The sequence below is a fragment of the Lepidothrix coronata genome, unplaced genomic scaffold (genome assembly GCF_001604755.1).
Source record: "Lepidothrix coronata isolate B3197 unplaced genomic scaffold, Lepidothrix_coronata-1.0 Scaffold110, whole genome shotgun sequence".
Taxonomy (NCBI): Eukaryota; Metazoa; Chordata; class Aves; order Passeriformes; family Pipridae; genus Lepidothrix; species Lepidothrix coronata.
In genome coordinates, this window is record NW_016690290.1 from 1491322 (window position 1) to 1511135 (window position 19814).

General features: G+C 45.6%; 2 protein-coding genes across 2 annotated transcripts in view; one reads left to right on the forward strand and one right to left on the reverse strand.

Annotated features, from left to right (window-relative positions):
* Positions 1 to 38: 38 nt before the first annotated feature.
* On the reverse strand, positions 39 to 6878 carry LOC108501876 (golgin subfamily A member 6-like protein 22). The gene is made up of 3 exons (XM_017824163.1): positions 5552 to 6878; positions 4586 to 5518; positions 39 to 2283 (listed from the first exon to the last, which is right to left on the reverse strand). Exons 1-3 carry the CDS (start codon positions 6266 to 6268, stop codon positions 2089 to 2091), a joined length of 1845 nt encoding a protein of 614 aa, XP_017679652.1. The 5' UTR covers positions 6269 to 6878; the 3' UTR covers positions 39 to 2088.
* Positions 6879 to 6987: 109 nt separating this feature from the next.
* GLG1 (golgi glycoprotein 1) overlaps positions 6988 to 19814 on the forward strand; it is an 80659-nt gene continuing 67832 nt past the window's right edge. Inside the window, exon 1 of the mRNA XM_017824400.1 lies at positions 6988 to 7304. Coding sequence (XP_017679889.1) covers positions 6993 to 7304 — 312 coding nt within the window. The 5' untranslated portion in view covers positions 6988 to 6992. The remainder of the gene's footprint in view (positions 7305 to 19814) is intronic.

The window sequence follows — 19814 nt, forward strand, 5'->3', positions numbered from 1 at the left end:
AGTGCTGGGGCTCCTGCAGCCGGGGCCTTGCTCGGAGCTGTGCACAGGCACTTCTTAACATTTTTCTCTCCAGGCTGTTGCAGGGCAGCACCTTTTTTAATTTTAATTCCTGTAAAAGCAGGCCTGGGGGACAGCACAGTGCTGGACAGAGCTGGCTGTGGTGGCTGCTTGGATGGAAACAATGCAGCCCCTGCTGCTCCCTGGGGAGGTGTGGTGTCAGAGGGGCGGCTGGTGGGGAAGGGGAAGCTGGAGTCAGAGCCCTGCTCTCAGAGGAGGGCTGTCCTCCATGTCTCCCTCTAACAGGGATGATCTGGTGTTAGGCTGTGGTAATCCATGGGGTGACCAAGAGGGGATGAGCAAGCAGCCAGCTCCTGGCCTTCACATCACGGGGGCTTTGCTGCCGTAGCACCAACGGTCGCACTTGAGCTGTTGGTTGTGACTCAGGTGACATTTTGACAAACACAATCACAAATGTTGCAGATGACAAAAGGTAGTGCTAAAGCCTGAGCCAAGAAGTGAGCACAGCTTGGGGTGTGTGCACATGAGGCAGGACCAGCCAGCACTTTGCTCTGCTCTGGTTGCACCCGCTGCTTCCTGGAGGGCGGAAAAGCGGCTATTTTATGTGTCCCAAACCAAATTGGATTAAAACCAGGCAATGCAGCAAGTGAAACAAGCAGCTTAAGCTGAACCTTGTTGCACTGAGGTAGCCAGAGCATCCCAGTGGGATTTCATTTAGTTCTCCTTTTCAATTTGTGAGGAGACGTGACAAGATTTTCTGCTTATGTAGATTTGCAGGGTTTCTACCAAGGCAGTAAAATTCCTTAACAGACCCAGCTTTCTGCTGGTTCATGAAGGAGAGAGAATATGAGGAAAAAATAGTTCAGGGAGGAGGAAGAGGAAAGAAATAAAGGAAGGAGCAAGCAAAAACTTGTTTTCTGTTGGGTTTGATTTGCATTGAATGCCAGAACTAGTAAACATGAAAGAACAAATTTCACTGCCAAGAGACATAGGGAGAGGTGGCACAGTTTCCCTTGCTGGGGTGGCACTTTTGACTTTCTGTTAGCAAATCTTCAGTGAAAGCTTTTTCTATCTGCAATATGAATCACCTGAGTGCTCAGACACTGAGCCCAGCTTCATCCCTTATCCTTGCAGAGTCTCCTGCAAAGTCGAGCAGAGGGGGTCACAGTGCCTTAGCAGCAGGACTGCCCCTCCGCTGAGCTGCTGTTGGCCCCTGCCAGCACTCAGCCTGCAAAGTCAAGCATGTTGGTGTCAACAGCCTCCCTCAAGATAACAATATTTATCATTGTTTACTTGCTTTTGCAATAGTTAAAGATATTTGGAGATACAGCTTAGGAGGCAGAAGCACCTCCTGCTCACGTTTATTTCTCTTTGCTAGATGAGATTTCTCTTTGCTCCCCTCCAGATGGCAGCCAGAGCTGTGGGTGCCCTGTTGTTACAGAGCACTGGGTGCTCTGGGCCTGTGGGAAACTGCTGCTCCAGTGCAAGGAGTTCATTGATAAACTCTGGGAACCACAGCAGCATCCTGAAAGCACCAACAGCATGTGGGATGTTGCTCCTCTGCTGTCTGTTGCCAAATAGTGCCTCTAAGTTGCAAGAAAAAGAGGAGTTTGGGGATCTGTGCCCTAAAAAGCTTGTCTAATCCTTGGGACAAACTTTGCAGGTAACAGATTCTCTCCAACCCGTGCTGGTCAGGAGAAAAAAATACCTCGAACTAATTTCAGTGATTATCCCACCCTGTGAAGCAGAATTAATTTGAGGGTCCAGGGGCTTTAGTCTTGCATCAAGTCCAATTTGGTGCTTCTGCTGGCAGCAGAGGTCGTGGAAGGGGGAGTGAGCCCCCAGTGCTTCCGATGGTATCAAGCTGGAATCAGCACTTAGTGCTCAGGAAGGCGGAAGCAGGACTAGGAAAGAATTGTGGCAAGTTGGAGAAAGGGCTGGACAATTGCCCTCAGGTTTTTTTTGTTTTCTAAAGGTAGGTGCTAACTGCAACACAAAGCTGCAGCAATATGGGGGGGGCGGGGGGCAACAGTCTCTACAGTAATGACCTGGGACATTGTCCCAGATGTGTCAACAGCATAGGTCTTTGGGGGAGAAAAGGTCAACTGGGCTGAAGAGTTGTGCATGAGATGCATGAAGCTCCCCTTTTGCTCTATATTCACAGGGTTGTAGTTGCAGTATTGTCTCCTCTTTGTCCACAGCTTCCTTGGAAGGTATTTCTGTGGTCTTCTGCTTATCTCCAAACAGGGATGAGTAGACTCTGACCTACAAGAAAAGCAGAAACAGAGTGGGGCTGAACCTGAGCATGTCATGCAAATAAACCACAAAATACCAGGCCAGTGTTCCCACCTCAGCCAGCAAGAAAAAGTGCTGAATGGCAGCAGTAACAAAGCACCTGACTTGGTTCTCTGCAGCAGCATTTGCTGGTGGAAAGGATCATCTGTTGGGAAAGACAGTGCTGAAGTTCTGGGGGATGCACAGCTTTGGAGGGAGGCAGCTGAATCAGGTTGGATGCAAGGAGAGGGCCTGAGCACACTGCACAGGCAGAGCCAGGATTTGGAGCAGTGCCTGTGGCCACATGGGAGCAAGCAGACTGTATCCAATTAAAAACTGGAGCAGCTCCTCCACATGGACTGAGGAAGAACTTTTGTTCTCCTCAAAGCAGTAGAGAGCAAGAACACTGCTGGGAAGGAGCGAGAGGTGTCCCAGCAGCTCAGCTTACCCCGGCCTCGCTCTGGTGGGGACATTTAAATGGCATTTGTTGCTTGAAGCGATGAGACTTAAATGTGCTGCCCACTACAGAAGCAAGGGACTGCAAACACTTAATGCAGCATCCAGAGACTGAGAGCCTTGGTGGTAAAATGCTTAAAATGTGGCAATGAGGGAATTTCTGCTGAGGGAGAGGGGCTGCAGTAGCAAGGAGCTGCTGGGGTTATCACACAGGCAGAGATGTCCCTGTGCCCAAAGACAAACCTCCTCCTTGTTTAACGTGCTGCATGGACACGGGGACCATAGGGGTCTTTTATGAAATGCTTGTTTCATGGTGGACTGTGCAGAATGGTAAAATCCAAGCCTGGGAGGAGGTTTTCCTTGTGCAAAAAATGACTCTCCGGAGAGCTCCCAAGGGTGTGGAAGGAGAAGCGAGCTGTAACCCAGCTCCATTGCTCCCCTCTGTCCTCATCCTGCAATGGATGGAGGAGCAGAGCCAGCTCTCACATTGGGCTAACTTCAAATAACTCCCACTAAGCCAAATAGGCTGCCAAGCACGGGCTGGATTTTGCTGGCTTTTGTTCTCAAGTGTTCCCAGCTGCGTGGCCCCTGGGTGCCAGCAAAGCCACTTTCCGAGCGCTGTGTCCCAGCTGACACTTGAATGAAGGAAGTGCAGGGACTTTGCCAGCTGAGCCCTCTCCCTCTCGCCTTCACCTGGACAAGGTGGCTGCAGGAGAAGGGCTTTTCCCAGGCAGGATGAGGCAGCCTGGGGCAGGAAGGGAGCGGCCCTACAGCTCTGCTTCACCCCAGCTCACCCAGCCAGGGCAGAGCCATGGAGCACCCTGGCATCAGGCAAAAGCTTCTGACTTTGGCCTGATGCCAGCTTGGGCTAGGAAAACTGCTCCTGGAATCAACCAAGCAGAGGAATTGAGGTGGGATTCTCCCAGTCCCCCATTTCCATCTGTCGTTGGAAGCAAATCTGACATTTACGGGCAAATCCATCCTAGGAAGGTGCTGTGACCTGACCTGATGAGATCCTGGGGGAACACTCAAAAAGCTGTCTGGTTGTTCAGCTGGAGGTGGAGCTGTGTCCCACTGCTGCCACTGACCCAACACCTGGACAGGTACTGTTTTACTGGGACATTTGGGGTCTGGCTGCTGGGGCGGAGCGGGCTGCAACATCCCCAAAACGCTGCTCCGAGGGGAGCTGTGCGGTTGCAGACACCACTTTCAGATGATCCGTCACCAAATTCAGCATCCAACCCCCCCTTACTGCCCTAGGAGGAACCTGTGGATCCCATTTACACCAGGATCAGCCATTGGAGATCCTGCTTTGGGGACAAGATCACTCTTACAGCCCCATTTCTCTCCATCCCCATGAAGAAAGCCCAGGGGCCATGATGAGTGTGACCTTGCAAATCCCACCCCCAAAACCCAGTGGCTGGCACTGACAGGGCAGGAGGTGCAGCCAGCCCACCAACCCTGAAAATGAGCCACCTCATGGCATCCCCAAAACGTGACTTTTTGGCCCTTGTTCAGATGCCTGCTGCTTGCAGGGAGGGCCAGCCTGCTGCAGGCTGTGGGATTTATCCCATGCCCTCCTGCCAGCCCAGCATCCTGCCCCAGGAGGGGCCATGAGGGCATCCACACACAGGGAGATCATCCATCCACCTGACAGTTTGGCACTCAGCATGGAGAAATGACAGTGGCAAAGTTGGCTGTCAGCATTTTATTAACGGTTTTGGGGTTTTTTTTTAGTTTTTTAGTTGATATTGTTTCTTCATTCTTCTGTAGTTTTCTCTCATTCTTCCATATTTTTCTGTATTTTTTCTTCATTCTTCGGTATTTTTTCGTTTACCTGTAATCTTATTTTGTTCTTCTGTATTTTTTCTTCAATCTTCCGCATTTCGTCTTTGATCTTCTGCATTTTTTCCTCGATCTCCTGTATTTTTTCTTCTTTCCTACGTATTTTTATTTTGTTCTCTGTTATTTCCTCACTCTTCGGTATTCTCTCTTTGTTTTCCTGTATTTTTAATTTGTTCTTCCGTATTTTTTCTTTGATCTCCCGTATTTTTATTTCATTCTTACGAATTTCCATTTCGTTCTCTGTTTTTACTTCACTCTCCAGTATTTTGGTTTCATTCTTTGGTATTTTGCTATTTTCTTTGTTCTTCATTTTTCCTTTGGCTGCCTTTATTTTTTCTTTCATCTCCTGTATTTTTATTTCGTTCTCTGTATTCTTCTGTATTTTTTCGTCAAGCTCCTGTATTTTTCTGTTGAGCTTCTGTATTTTTTCTTTGTTCTTCCTAATTTTTTCTTTGATCTGCATTTCTTCTTCAATCTTCGGTATTTTTTCCGCACTCTTCAGCCTTCTTTCTTCCTCTTCCTGTATTTTTTCTTTGATCATCTCTAATTTTATTTCATTTTTCCGTAACTTTTCTTTGATCTGCTCTATTTTATTGTCCTCCTGTATTTTTATTTCATTCTCTGGTTTTGCTTCATTTTTCTGTCTGTTTTCCAGAATCTTCAGCCTTCTTTCTTCATTTTCCTGTATTTTTTCTTTGATCATCTGCATTATTATTTCATTCTTCTGTATCTTTTCTTTGATCTGCTGTACTTCTTCTCTGTCATCCTGCATTTTTATTTCATTCTCCTGTATATTTTCATCGAGCTCCTGTATCTTTCCTTTGATCTGATGTGTTTTTTCTTTGATCTGCATTTCTTTGTTCCTCCTCATTTTTTCTTTGATCGCCTGTATTTTTTCTTTGAACTCCTGTATTTCATTCTCTGTTTTTATTTCATTCTTCTGTGTTTTTTCCACATTCTTCAGCCTTCTTTCTTTCTTTTCCTGTATTTTTTCTTTGTTTGTCTCTATTTTTATTTCATTGTTCCGTATCTTTTCTTTGAGCTGCTGTATTTTTTCTCTACCCTCCTGCATTTTTTCGTCAAGCTCCTGCATTTTTTTGTCAAGCTCCTGTATTTTTTTGTCTAGCTCCTGTACTTTTCTCTTGTTCTTAATTCCTTCTTTGATTTGCATTCCTTCTTCGTCCTTCAGTACTTTTGATTTGTTCTTCCTTATTTTTTCTTTGGTTGCCTGTATTTTATCCATGAACTCCTCTATTTTTATTTCGTTCTCTGTTTTTACTTCATTTTTCTGTAGTTTTCCCACATTTTTCAGCAATCTTTCTTTCTTTTCCTGTTTTTCTTTGTTCATCTGTATTTTTATTTCATTGTTCCGTATCTTTTCTTTGATCTGCTGTATTTTTTCTTTGTCCTCCTGTATTTTTACTTCGTTCTCCTGTATTTTTTCTTTGATCTCCTGTATTTTTTCATCGATCTCCTGTATCTTTTCTTCGTTCTTCCGCATTTTTTCTTTGTTCTCCCGCATTTCTTCTTCATTCCTCTGCATTTTTTCTATGTAGCTGTGTAATTTCTCTACGTACCTCTGTATTTCTTCTTCATTCATCGGTAGTTTTCCCTCATCCTTCTGCTCTTGTTGCTCCTCTTTAATCCAAGCCTTCTCAAAGCCCAGTTTCCCCATGATCTCTATTACTTCTCTATCACTGGGGCAGCTGAGTTGCGAGTGGGAACCGAGCGCTTTCGGGGAAAATCCGGTCACAGCTACTGGCCACCTACTGAGGGAAGCCCGCGGCCCGCCTGCCGCCTTCCCGCCGGGGTGAGCTCGGCTCCTCGCGTCCCTCCCGAGCACCGGCGCTGGCTCCGCAGGGTGGCCCTGCGCGGCTGGGGGGCTGAGGGGACCCCTGAGGGACTGCGGAGGCCCCTGAGGGGTTGCGGGGCCGCGAGGGGTTAAGGGGGCCCCTGAAGGGCTGCGGAGCCGTGAGGGGCTAAGGGGGCCCCTGAGGGGTTGCGGGGCCGTGAGGGGCTAAGGGGGCCCCTGAGGTGGTGCGGGGCCGTGAAGGGTTAAGGGGGCCCCTGAGGGGTTGCGGGGCCGTGAGGGGCTAAGGGGGCCCCTGAGGGGTTGCGGGGCCGTGGGGGGCTAAGGGGGCCCCTGAGGTGGTGCGGGGGCCGCTGAGGGGCTGCGGGGCCGTTGGTGCCGTTGGGCGCGCGCTGCCCCCGAGGCACCGCCTCGCTCCCCTCAGGCGACAACGGCCGCGCCGCGTGCTGGAGGAGGGCGGGCCCCGCGAAAGCCACGCCCCCCTCCTCCGCCAGGAGAGGGGCGTGTCCCGCCGCCGTCACGCGCTGATTTGCATACGCCGTGCGTGCCGTGGGGCGGGCGGGCGGACGCCGGAGGTGGCGGATCCAAGATGGCGCCGTGCGGACGTGTCCGGAGCCGCTGCCCGGGCCCGGCGCTGCTCTTGCTGCTGGCGCTGGCGGCGCGGCCGGCGGCGCCCGGCCCTCCCGCCGGCCCTCCCGGCGCCGCTGGTGCCCTGCCCGGAGTGGCGCAGCCGGCAGGGCCGGGCGCGGCCGTGCCGCGGAGCGCCCGCGGCGGCGGGTCGGGCAGCGGGTGGAAGCTGTCGGAGGAGGCGGTGTGCCGGGAGGACGTGGTGCGGCTCTGCTCCAAGCACAGCTGGGCCAACAACCTCGCCGTGCTCGAGTGCCTGCAGGACGTTCGCGAGGTGAGGGACGGGCCCGGGGCCGGGCCGGGCCTGCCCGCGGCGGCGAACAAAGAGCGGGGTCCGCGCCGCCCGCGCTTCCCTCATGGGCTCGTGCTTTAGAAAGCGGGGTTTGCGCTGCGGAGCCCCAGCCGCTGGCGGGGTGGCCGTGAGGGCTGCGGAAAGCGGCCCCTCCTCGTCCGCTCCTCGGGGCTCCGGCAGCGCCCGGCGGGCAGGGAGAGCTCCCGGCGCTGCCTTTGTGCTCTGCCTCCGGAGCCTCCGGGGTTATTCGCTTCCAGAGCCCTGCCCGCGTAGTGTTGAGCGAAGGCGCCGTGCTGGTGGCAGCACTGACCTGAGGAGGTGTTTTTTTTCGCGTTCCTGCCTTCTCGTGGAGCTCCGCTGCAGAGGCGGCTGGTTTCCAGTCCTCGCTTGTGCGTGTATGAAACTCGATATACAGTCTTTAGATCTGGCTTAGTGTACGGGGAGGTTTATGTGTTGTTCCCAAACATCTGTCGTGAGCGGTTTTAAGTCCAGCTCAGGAAAAAAACTGAGTTGCCAGCTCAGAGTCTTCCAGCTCCATCTTTTCATTCATTCCTGGGTTCTTCCTCCGTTTGAAGCAGCCTTTGGGGGAAGTGCTTTGGCTGAGCTGTTCTGGTGTTGAGGTCTGTGTAGTTCTTGGCTTCTCTGCTGTGAAGTCCAGGAATGTCGGGCTGGGTCAGTTCTAATGGTGTTTTTACCCAAGTGGGAATGCGATTAGGAAAAACCTGGGCTCGTTTCTCATCCGTTATTATGGAGACAGCAGATGGCAGTGGCAATGGTTACTCTCATCGAGGGGAATCTTGAACCAGCAAGTGTCAGTGATTACTTCTGGTTTATAATCCAAGACTAATTTAGATTTTTATCTAACTTACTGTTTTAATTTCGGGCGGTTTATTAAGACATTTGTAGACGTTTTAAGTGAGTCCTGCTGCAGCATCTGTCACAGTTATGAAACGCTCCGATAATTTGCTTTATGAATAACTTGTCCTTTGCTGTTTCTTCCACCTGTCTGGGACCTTTTGGCCTTCTTTTAGGGAGGCATCCTATCCAAGAGGATCTTGGAAGCTGCTCTCACAGGCGGTTGCTCACAAGCTGCCAGCCTGCCAAAAAGGCAGGCTCTTGTTGTTCCTTTCTTTGCAGTTGCATAGCCCCTCCCTTCTCTTTTCATAGTTCCAGTGCTTGTTGGTCTTCTGCCATTTTAGCAAGGTGAACCTTTTTGTGGTCTGGTTTATCAGCTTTCTGCTGGAATAGTTGTGTCCCTTTCCTGAGTTAAAGCCCAGAGGGGGGTGAGTGCGGGGCTGGGGCACGGGGCTGTGCAGGGAGGCTCAAGAGGTGAAGGAATGCTTGGCATCACGCTTTATTTTCAGCATGTGCAAACCCTTGTGCTGGCTCTGCATATCTCCCGAGAACTCTGCTCTTTTGAACGTCTGCTTGTGGTTTTCCTTTTCCTATTCCTAGGAATGATGTCAGTAGTTTGCTGACTGTTGGTCTTGTCTGGCTGTAGTGCTGCCTGATGCCCAGTGCTGAAGGCAGGTCTTCTCCTGGGTGGCATCCCAGGCATCGACAGGACATCTCAGGGTTCTCTTGGGTTGAGTTTTCTCTATGAAGGTGCCACTCTGTAGCCCTGTCCTTATTTGTGTGTCAGCCTGCAAAGAGCACTGTCGGGTAAGCTGGCCTTACCCTCAGCAGTTCTGCTGGAACAGTGATGTGATGGGCTGTATCCTGACGCAAAAAGGACTTCACAGAGGGCTACCCTGAGAAATTAATTAAAATAACTGACTTCTGCCTACCCCTGCTGTTTAACTCTTGATATTTAGACTGTGAATAAAAGTCATGAGCTGTAAACATTGGGTAGCACTTCATCTGATAGGGAGCAGGGTCAGATATGGTCTCAGATGTTTCCTTTGTGTTGGAGGTGACAGCAGAGGAAACAAGTGACGTATTGGCTGTTTCACTGTTGTTGATATAACTTTTAATTTTGACCCTAGAGCATCTGACTGCTTGTTTGGACGATACCAGAAAAGTGACAATTACGTTTTAAAATGAATCTAGTCTGAGTCATACAGCCCACTTAAAAACAGTCAGGCTACAGTAGATGGAAGATTTGGGGGAGTTTTGTGCTTGAGAGCATCAGTGAGGACAGTGTGTGGACACTACTTCTCTGCAAGTAGTAGGTAAGATTTTTAGATGCAGGTAGGCTGCAGAAGCAGCCTTTCTGCTGTAGGTGTTTGTCTTACTTTTCTCATAAAAAATATTCCTCTAACGGGGTGAAACTTTCAGTTTGAAACTGGAAGTGTTACTGATAACAGTGTGATTAAGCTAGGACACTTCTAAGTCTGAATAACCTGGGAAAACAACTACTTGTAACCTTCCTTTTGAGTCCATAAAGCATAGAAAAAAGAAAAGGTGTGCCTGTTTTGTTAGTGTGAATGTGATCGTGTTGTTCCAGTACCTGCTGATTTCTAGGTGTGGAAGTCTTTAGAGTAAGTCCTCCCTTGCTTTCTCTGGGTGGTTCTCTTTGAACTTAAAGGACAGAAGTGTTGAGTTGTGGTTGTCTGGGATGGGAGCTCAGCTTGTAGAGTGAATGTTGAGAGAAGCTGTTTAACACACATGTTCAGTAAAGAGTGGTTTGATGTAAAGAAAACAGTAATAAAAAGCCAAAAACCAACCCACACCCAAAACCCAGCCCAAAACAACAATGGCACAAAGCAAGAAAACCCACCCAAACCAACCCCCAAACCAGTACATTTTTAAGTTTTGGTTTTGAGAGGTTACTTGTAGAATGTCAGTTTGAAGTATTATCAACACAGTTATTTAAGCACTGTGTATTTTTAGAATTCTTTTAAAAAGAAAAAACAGACCCCACACTGATACCAAATACTTTTTACCACTGATTTTTCCACTGAGTGCAGAGTCCACTTCTGCAGGGGCAGAACTCTTCTGCATTTCAGGCTCTCCAACTTTTTGAAAGACAGAAATCAGAGGAAAATGATTGTTTTCTGCTTTCCTTTTGTAGTAGAAGGATGGGAAGGATGCTCCTTGATTGGAAGAAGTAGTGGTCAGAGCTACTCAGCTTAAACATTTTTGAATATAATCAAAATATAGAATAATGTTTTGGTGCATTTTGCAGATGAATTAACTTCTTTCTAGTTAAAAGTACTTGTGTACTTGTTACAGTTTTGAGTGACTTAAAATTTTGTTATCAAGGTTTTAATTGATATTCACGTAACTTTGTCATCATATAAAAAGAGTAGAATGAGGTAGTATATACATGTGTTTTTAAAGACTGTGTTCCAAAGTGCTTCTTTCTGAAAGGATTCTGGTTTGGAGCCTGTTTCTGGAGAGGCTTCAGAGCTTGCATTTCCCTGAGCATGGGCTGCAGCCCCTAAGCCCTTTTTTGTGGGCTACCTGTTAAACTGATTTTTGTGGTGGCTATAGTATAAATAAACCCATGAAATATTAATATTTTTGCTAGGTAACAATTTTTGCTTGATTAATGATGATTTGCATTTGAAGCAAAAGTTGTTGAATTTGAGGCAGGAAACATTAGAAGGTATGAAAATAATCTTAAGCAGGAGCTCTCTTAGCAGGTTTACTAATGGAGCATAATTTTACTGTTAGAACCTACCTTGGAGCTGGTTAATTGGTGAATGAACTCGATGCCATAATTGTTGAGCTTTACTTGCATTGCACTTGTAAAGACTGTGTAATATTTAAAGCATTATATTAATCTGTATAATGCTAATGCATTAGGGGCTAAATATTTTTTCTAAGATCAAACAGTCCTGGTTAAGTTGGGATTAGAGATCAAAGTCTTGGCTTCCTGCTGCTTTCTTCATCCTGAATGGTTCTGTTTCTTTGGCAGCACCTTTATGGCAAAGACAGTGCCTGAATGCTCTGCTTTTTGGAAAGAATAAGGCTCTCTTAATGTTCAGGACTGGGTTAAGAACAAGACAAGTTACTATGAAAGCTGTGTATTTCAAGAGTAGTATTTTTCCTGTTTTGTCAGATGTTTATTCCACGTAAAAGGCCAGAAAATTAATTTGATATGACTTACTGGGCTAGGGAGTGTGTACCATTTGATGGGCTGAGAACTGTCATATTTCTTCTGTTTAAATGTTTTATTCCTCACTCCTTATGGACCTGAGCTCCTCAAGTGATCTGATAAAACAGTGCCGGTGAAATTACTTATTTCAAAGTTATGGGTGGAAAACAGAAACCAGGCAGCAACACGTGCTTGGTTTATCTCTTTTGGTAATACTGTAACTGTAGGAAAAGTTGTGTGGGCTCAGTCTCTGTCCTGGTCCTGTAGTGTTTCTACTTTTTTGGTAAATGGATTGGAAATGCAAAGGCTTCCCTAAAGCTTTTTGCTTGCATTGAGGTGGATGAGTGTGATCTGTTGCAGTAGCTTAATTTATTTTATTTTATTTTTCCTCTTTTACCTCCTTAATTTACTGAGTTTAAGATCAAAGGTTTTGTTTTGCCTCAACATGTGACATTATCCCGTATTTGAAAACATATTCATGTTGTTCCCATCTCTCACACCTTTCCCATGCACCCTTTTTGAGATATCTCATTTGTGGCTGGTTACCTGTCCAGAGCTAAAAAGGTGGTTGAGGGCTGTGGATTAAATGTAGGGTGGGGGTGGGCTTGTTTTTAGGAAATGCAAACTGTGAAGCCACCCTTGGCCGAGCTGGCCATCTCTTTCAGCAGTTATGGTTTGTTGTTTTTTTTTCCACAGGCATTTTGCCTGGCCTTCAGGGGAGCTGTTTTAAGTGGCAACTGCCCCGTTTCTCAGGGTGATAAGCTGTGGAATGGAGGCTGTTCTGGTTCTCTGATCGTTTCTATTGCAAAGGAGGAGGCAGTTAGTATTCCAGTGATGCTCTTACAGTGCCTACAGCATTATCATCTGGTTCAGATATCAACACTCAAAGGCTTGGGTTTTCTTAAAGGCAATGATCAGAAACCTGAAAGATGTACCTTAAGCCTTGCCAAGGGCTTTGCTTAAACTCTCTCTTTCTTCTAAGGGATATTGACCTGGTGATGATTCGAAGTCTGTAAAGGGCACAGGAGTTTAAGAACTCTTACATCCTTAAGAAAAATAAAAGGAGAATTCTTACCTGCATACTTGTAGTTGAGCTAACTTAAAGGAACAATGTGTTGCAATTTTAAGAGATGAGTTAATTATTGGGCTGTAACTGGACTCTATGAGTTGAAGCCTGTGCATCTAAATGAGAAATTTTCAGATAGTGTCCTGTCTTAAACTGCATTTAATGAAGAATTTACAGTGGCTTGTGGTAGATGCCAATTAATTTGAATGGTCATGATAGTCCCTCTAAAATTCATAAAATGGAAGATGGACTATCCACGTGAGTGGAAGAGAATGGTTGGACCTAGGAGAAAGGGATTTAGATGATTAGATTTTGAAAAAAAAACTGAGCAACAACAACAAAAAATAACAGAGACAAGGCTGCAACACTCTCTGAAGCTTTTTCTCCTGAGGCTTGGCTTCTTAACCGGGATTAGCCGCATTTTTTTCCCCGAGGTTCTTGTTTTCCCTTGTGTTTGGATAATGTAAGCCCAGTTTGCTCCTGGCTGTTGTAGTTAGGTCTTAAAGCAAAACACTAAATATACTTGAAAAATCTGATTGTTTTTTGGTTGGTTACTTTGGCATCGGCCTTTGGCTTCGTCTCAGGATGTAGCCTTATGTGCAAGTGCTCTTTTCATCCTACTGAAACCACCTGGGAGCTGAAGAGAGGGGAGGAAGGTCTCTGTCATGCCAGGACCTGGACTTACTGTCTTGTGACCAGAGCACTGAGCACAGGTTCTTACTTCTCATATCTTTAGCTGCACTTCTACTTGTCTGAGAGAGTTACTTTTGTGGGGTTTTTGGGGGTGGGTTTGGTTTTCTTAATTTTGTGCTGCTCCTGGCAGGCTGACACTTGTGCTAAGCTGGTTGTGTATCAGTTTGGCCTGAGATGTTTGGCTCAGTAGAAGGTTATCTCACAGGTCTGCTTCCTCCAGAGAGCTGGCACTGCTGTGGCTCTGCACACCGAGGAGGAAGGGAATGAAATACAAGGGGAGAAGTCAGGTTTGATGCAGGCTGTGCAGCCTGGGCTTGGCTCAGGGTGAACTGAGAAAGGTGTGTTGGGGAGGTGATTATCAGAGCCAAATAGCTGAGATATATTAAGAAGCAAAGACCTGGTCAGTTGTTACAGTAGAGACAGATGCAGCCAGGTTGTGTTTTCCCTGCTTGCACTCTTTCCTCCCTCATACTGGAAGAAAAGTGATCTCTCTAGTGCTGCTTTGAGTTGTCATGCTTGGGATGGAATGTTCTGAGGAGGGATTATTCTTGGCAAATTATGTGCTGTGTTTGTTTTCTAGTGTAGAGATAATGTCTAGGTGTTCTTTATAGTGTAACTTTCCTGCATCTGAGCACCAATTTCTTGATAGATTCTGCTTTTTTGGTATTTTTTCCACAGTAAGCTTGCATTTTCCAAAGCTTTGCATTTATTCTTCCTTATAATAAACCCCAAAGAATTAGATGAATAAAAGATCTAAGTCCTTGCCTTTTAATTTAAATATTGCTTTAAAATATGGGGTTTTTTTGATCTTCTGACTAATTCAGTTTTAATATCTGTAAAATTGGTTGCTATGGAACTAAAATTTTTCATTTGTGTTAGCTGATAATTTTCTGTCATCATGGAATATCTTGATTTTCTGCATGTTCAGTTTATCCGTAGCAGGATGTTAGGTGAGGAGCAGAGATCCTGCCTTCCCTGAGCATCAGCTTATGGCATAATTGCAACCTCTCTTCATCAAGACAGGAGATGAGAACCCATCCTGTTCCACTCCTGAGCAGAGGGGACATTCATAACTGTGTCCAGGCCTGCTGGTGTCTCAGTGTCTGCAGCTCCCAGCTGAGGAATCTCCTTCAGGAGTTAGAGAGGGGTCTGTATTCTCTTTCTCTGTGCTGCCTTTTTGCAGATACTGTGCCTGAATTATTTTTTTTTCCTTTAGGTAGGTGTATCTCGTAGCTCTTGCAGCTTTATCAGCTTAGATTTTATGGTTTTGTGTTAGAGTGCATTTCTTGTTTGTAATGTCTACAATTTTGCTTTAACTTAAGCTGTATTTTATGCCTTTATTATCATCAGTGCTGTGGCTAAAGACCAATGTTTCTCACCAGGTTACACCACAGGGACAAAGGACCATTATTTATGCAGGACAGGAATGCTTATTTGCTGCATTTGTTATTTTTTGCATCTTTGCCTGAAACAATGCATAGGAACTGCTGAGGTGACCAAAAGGTAGTGTTTAATGTAGTAAGTTTTCATGGTTTCTCTACATGCCCGAAGTATTTTACTCCTTTGCAGTTAGTGGTAGAACTCTGTGCTCTTCTGTGAAAAACTTCTCATAGTTTCCTTAGTTGAGTCACAGGAGTTTTGAGTCTCTTGTTGAGAATGCAACTGGTTATGTTGATATAATTAATTACTTATATGTAACAGGGTGGGTTAATAACAAATGGCTCTTCCAGCCCTGCTATGCAAAATCAATCAGGCAAATGTGCTGTCTTTTGTTAAAATGATAATAACTAGCTTAATCTGGTGGCAAGTTTGCTGTCTAGATCTTTTGAATCTTAATAAGAGGCTCACTAGCCTTCATCATGGTCAGTAGTTTGCTAATTGAGGCTTTCTCTTCTAGACTGTCCTGTTATTGCAGGGTAAAATACTTTGCACCAAGTGAACTGCAAAACAAACTGGGCAGAGCATGCATTCTTCTAAGTGTCGAAGTAATTGCCCTACAAAAGAGTTTTTATGGAATTAAACAAAAACCAACAAACCCAAACCTGCTTGCCTTGTAGACTCTCTGTGACAGCCCAGACTTGATTTGAGCTGAGTCAACTTCTGTTACGCTGTTCTCAGCTGACTTGAAATAAGATCTGGAAGAAGCTTACAGCAAGCTCTTTCCTTATCAAATTGATTTTTGGGCTTATGTCTATCTCTGTGGCCTATCTATGTGTGTCACAAAATCAGAAAAATGACCACTTTTGAGTAAAATCACTGCAACGCTGCAGTTGTCATAATTTGCAACAGGAATTGTTCATAAGACTGCAGTTCTTTAGTTGTGTTCATGATGATTTAAACAAATCAATATTAACGTGATCCTTCTATTGGAAAATTCAGACAGGCTACTTAAAGTCTTGTCTCCACTGATACAAGGTCCTGAGAACTGTTGACTCGAGTTTTATTTGTCAAACATTTTGTGTTGCTGTTCACTTGGGAGGTCGTGGTGACCTGGGTGCTTTTTTTTATCATAGAATTGTAGCATCGTGGAAGGGTTTGGGTTGGAAGGGATCTTAAGGCTCATCTCATTCCAACCCCCTGCCATGGGCAGGGGCACCTTCCACTATCCCAGGTTGCTCCAAACCTTGTCCAACCTGGACTTGAACACTTCCAGGGATGGGGCTTCCACAACTTCTGTGGGCACTGTATTTTTGATGCTTCAGCACTTGAGATGGGTGAGGGGTGAGGTGCTGGACCACTCACTGTGACACAGGTATGCAAATTCCTGATGCCTCAACTTACTCAAGTGCAGAGCTGACTCTGCAGCAGAAGTCAAAGGTCTTGTGAATGCAGTAACATCGCTTATTTTTTAACAGAAGGCTTCCAGGCAGTGATCAGCAGCCACCTTCACTTGTTTCTGATTAGCTGTGTGAAGCAGCACTGTTTTTTAAAGCCTGAAAAAGAAAAGGCTGAAACAGTAGTTTGGGGTGCAGGTTTTCCCTGCATTTGTGTTAAACACAGTACTGTGATGGGACTGCTGTGGTGAATGCTTGTCCTGTCTCTAGAACTCACCTGGGAATGTGTGGTTCTAGGGAAGATTTCCCTCCACTGATTCACAGCTCTAAAGGTGTACACTCATTCTAGTGTGATTGTTAATAGCCTTAATTAGCTGTACATGTCCAAAGCAGTAGTTGTGAGAAGGATGGGTCCCTCGCAGAACACAAAGCATTGCAGTGTTTCATATTTTTGCTTCATGGTCTGTGCTTTAGCGGGCGCTGAACATGTCAACCATCACTGATAATACCCTCACCTCTGACTCCAGAAATAGCAGCAGTGTGTAGGGCAGAGTTGCCTGGAATAAGGCAGAGTTTGTTCCAGCTCAGGCACTCAGCAGTGTGGCTTGAGCTTGTCCACTTCAAACCCCTCTCACGTGCTCTGAGGCTATGTTGGCTTCCTTTCCGTGAGCAGCTCACAGGTAAGGCCTACACAAAGGAGAAAAGCATACAACAAGCCACTAACTACAGGGTTTTTGGTTTCCCTCCCCTCCTCCAGGCATTCGTGAACTCTTCCAGCATCCTCTTGTATAAAACCATAGTCTAAACTTGTTCTGCTAGGAGAGTGCTGATGGAATTTAAATTCTTCTCTTTGTATGTCAGCTCTTCCCAAAGTAATTTCCCCAAATACTTTCCTCCCTTGAGGCATTTCGGTGAAACCCATCATGACTTTCTGATGCCCTCCAAGATTATTTAATAAATGCTGTCCTCTAATGCCTGTTTTACTCACTAGGGTTCACAGTATCTCCAACTTACAATACTTGCAAAAGGCATTTTCTGAAAACTTTCTAAGAATTCTGGGGAGCTCAGGTAGGCTGTGTGTTGCTGGGGAGGAGTATTCAGCTTGGTCTTCTCTGTTGTACAATTAGAAGATGAGAATCAGTGCCCCAGTCACTTTACCTGCTGGTTGTTGGTCCAGCACAGCTGTATGATCCAGTGTGGTGTCTGGATTGACACAGAGCAGATGGAACAGGCAAAGCCTGCCTGTGGTTTAGAGCTGTGCATCATGAATAACTTTAAATAACAGCACAGCATACTGTTGCCATCTTAAAGTGATTGTTTGTCTGTTGAGAGATGGAGTTTGATTTCTCACTGTAGTCACTTCTGCATTGCTTAGTGGAACCACAGATTTGAAATTAGGGTCCTGTTAAGGAGATTAAAGTTTTAGCTTAAAGAAGAAAGCCCCTCTGTGAACATCATGTGGAGCCATTCAAGCAAGAATGTTAAAAAAGGAAGATATTAAGAGAGAGTAGAAGAGTAACTTATAGCCTGATAGGCATTAAAATGTTGGAGAACCTTTGTATATCTTCAAATCTTTGTCTCAGCTTTTAAGGCAAGAGTATTATTTCATAAACTGTGATTGTTCTGATCTTAGTTGGGCTAGAAGAGTCTTTCTGAACTGAACTTCCGTTCTCAGAAACCAAAACCAAACTTGTGGAGGCTGGCTAATACTACAATCCACTACTTTGGGAACCATGTTGCTGAAAGTACTCCTGAACAGCCCTTTAGGGCTTTGGCATAGTTTTCTAAGTTCTTTGTTTGTATATTTCACACTTTTTGTAGCATTAAAAGCCATAAAACAAATCAAGAGATGGTTTTTGAAGGGTATCTAAAATAGTGCTTCAGAGCTGTCAAAACATTGTGTGTGAGTAAAACTTGGGCAGCATGAGTAGTTCAGTGCTGTTCACTCCCACAGTTATGGAGCTCGTTGCTCTTTGTTTTACCCTATTTTGGGGTTCAGTCCCTTGGTAGCACTTCAGACCTGAATCCAGGACTTCAGCAATGAGCCTCCTGCTGTGTCCACTGGTGGGTCTGAAGCTGTTTGGACAGGGGAGCCTCATGGGTCCTTAGGAATGATCATCTTTATAGGAGCAGATTGGGAAAGGTGGACAGCTGAACAGCACAGCTGTGTCCCCAGTCCTGAAGCCACCTGGAAACAAAGGGAAGGATAAACAGTGCCAGGGTTACTCTGTTCTGTGCTTCTAGAAGCTCATGTGCAGGAGCTGATAGGATCCAGTCACTCTTAGTCACTGTTTCCCACCTGGGACTCTTCCTTCTCTTCTCTCCTGGGGATACTAGAGCAGGAGGCTTGTGTTGAGCATCTGGCTCTGTAGCCATCATTAGTAGCCAAGGTGGACACTCATCTTTGTTTTGTTGTTTTTTGGTTTTGCATGGAATTTTTCATATCCCTTATTATTCAGATGTCAATCCCGAGCTATGATGGCTAAATCATCTTAATTGAGACTCTCCAGAGCGAGGTACAGGGACTGTTGTTCTAGCTTGTTCTTGTGTGGAAAGTACTTATTTTCATAGAAACAGACTGTAATATTCCATGATGCTGATAAAATCACAGAATTGGCCTGATGATGGTGAATACAGTAGCTGGAAAAAATGATTCATTTCATAGAGAAACAAATAAGAGGTTTTGATTACAATTGTTTGGATCCTGTGGCATATTGCTGGAATTTTGACCATGGAAGTATTTATCTGGAAGTTCCAATGTTTTTGGTTGGATGCAATAACAGTAGAAAGATGCTGCCTTTTCCTGGAAGAGGTACAAGATCAGGTGAATCTTCTGGAATAACAGTGACTTGGAAGGTGTAGGAATCCTTTCAATCCTGGTGTCCCAGGTAGCCATAGTTGTTAGTGGCCACCTTAGTAAAGCACATCTTGCACTTTGCTCTGAGGACTGCTTACAGCCCTGGTGAGAGGGGGAGGAAAACTCCTTCCACATCAGTTATCCTTCCTGTGGAGTTACCTGTGGAGTCATCCCGTTGGCCTGGAGGAGAACCTGTGTTAGGATCCTGCATTACTTTGGGAGCTGCTGGTTAAAATAACTCTGCTTTGGTTTCCTCAGCTACAGGACTTGGCAGCAGCAGAATAGTGTAAAGGCTGAAAGCGTGGGCAGGCAGCGAGTCTGGCTCTGTGCCGGGAGCAGAGGTGAGGTTTGGTTGGGGTTTTTTTTGCTTTTCACCATGACATGTTCCATAACAGTTGAGCTTTGCCCCTACAGTCCTGGGAATGGGTAGCATCTCTTCTTAATCATGAACAGATTGTGGGGTTTATTTTTAATTAGTCTCTCACCTGAATGATTCTGTTCTTCTGTGTTTGTTCTTCCTTACAAATAAAAGATATGAACGTGTTTAACATGTACTGGCAAGACTTGCTGTATAAAGAGATAACAGTACACTTGATGTTCCACATCCTTTCTTACAGTCTGTTCCTAGCTTTAATCCATGGAAAGTGCTTTATGAAAATATGGAAGAATTTCTTTTGCCTGCAGCGTCTCTGAGTCTTAAAAACATTGTGGGATTGAAATGCTGCTTCATCCTTCTAGAGCAAATCTGCAACATATTTAAGTCTCAAAGTCAAGAGCAGCAATATGCTATTTCTATACCAAAATGCCTGAGGCTCTCATCAAAGAGAAGTGTGATCTGGAGTAGAATGTTACTGACCTGAGGAGTGTATTTGTTCTTAGATTTGATATTCACGTGCCTGGGGAATATTTGGGATTTGACTAGGCATTCTTCTTTCCAGAAAACTGCAACTCCTCCTTTTAATGTGACATATACCCTGGGAGCTGTGGAGGAGGAAAGGGACACGGGCAGCTTGTCCTCAGGTTCTCTAGACAACCTGTCTTGCAAAGTTTGTGACATATG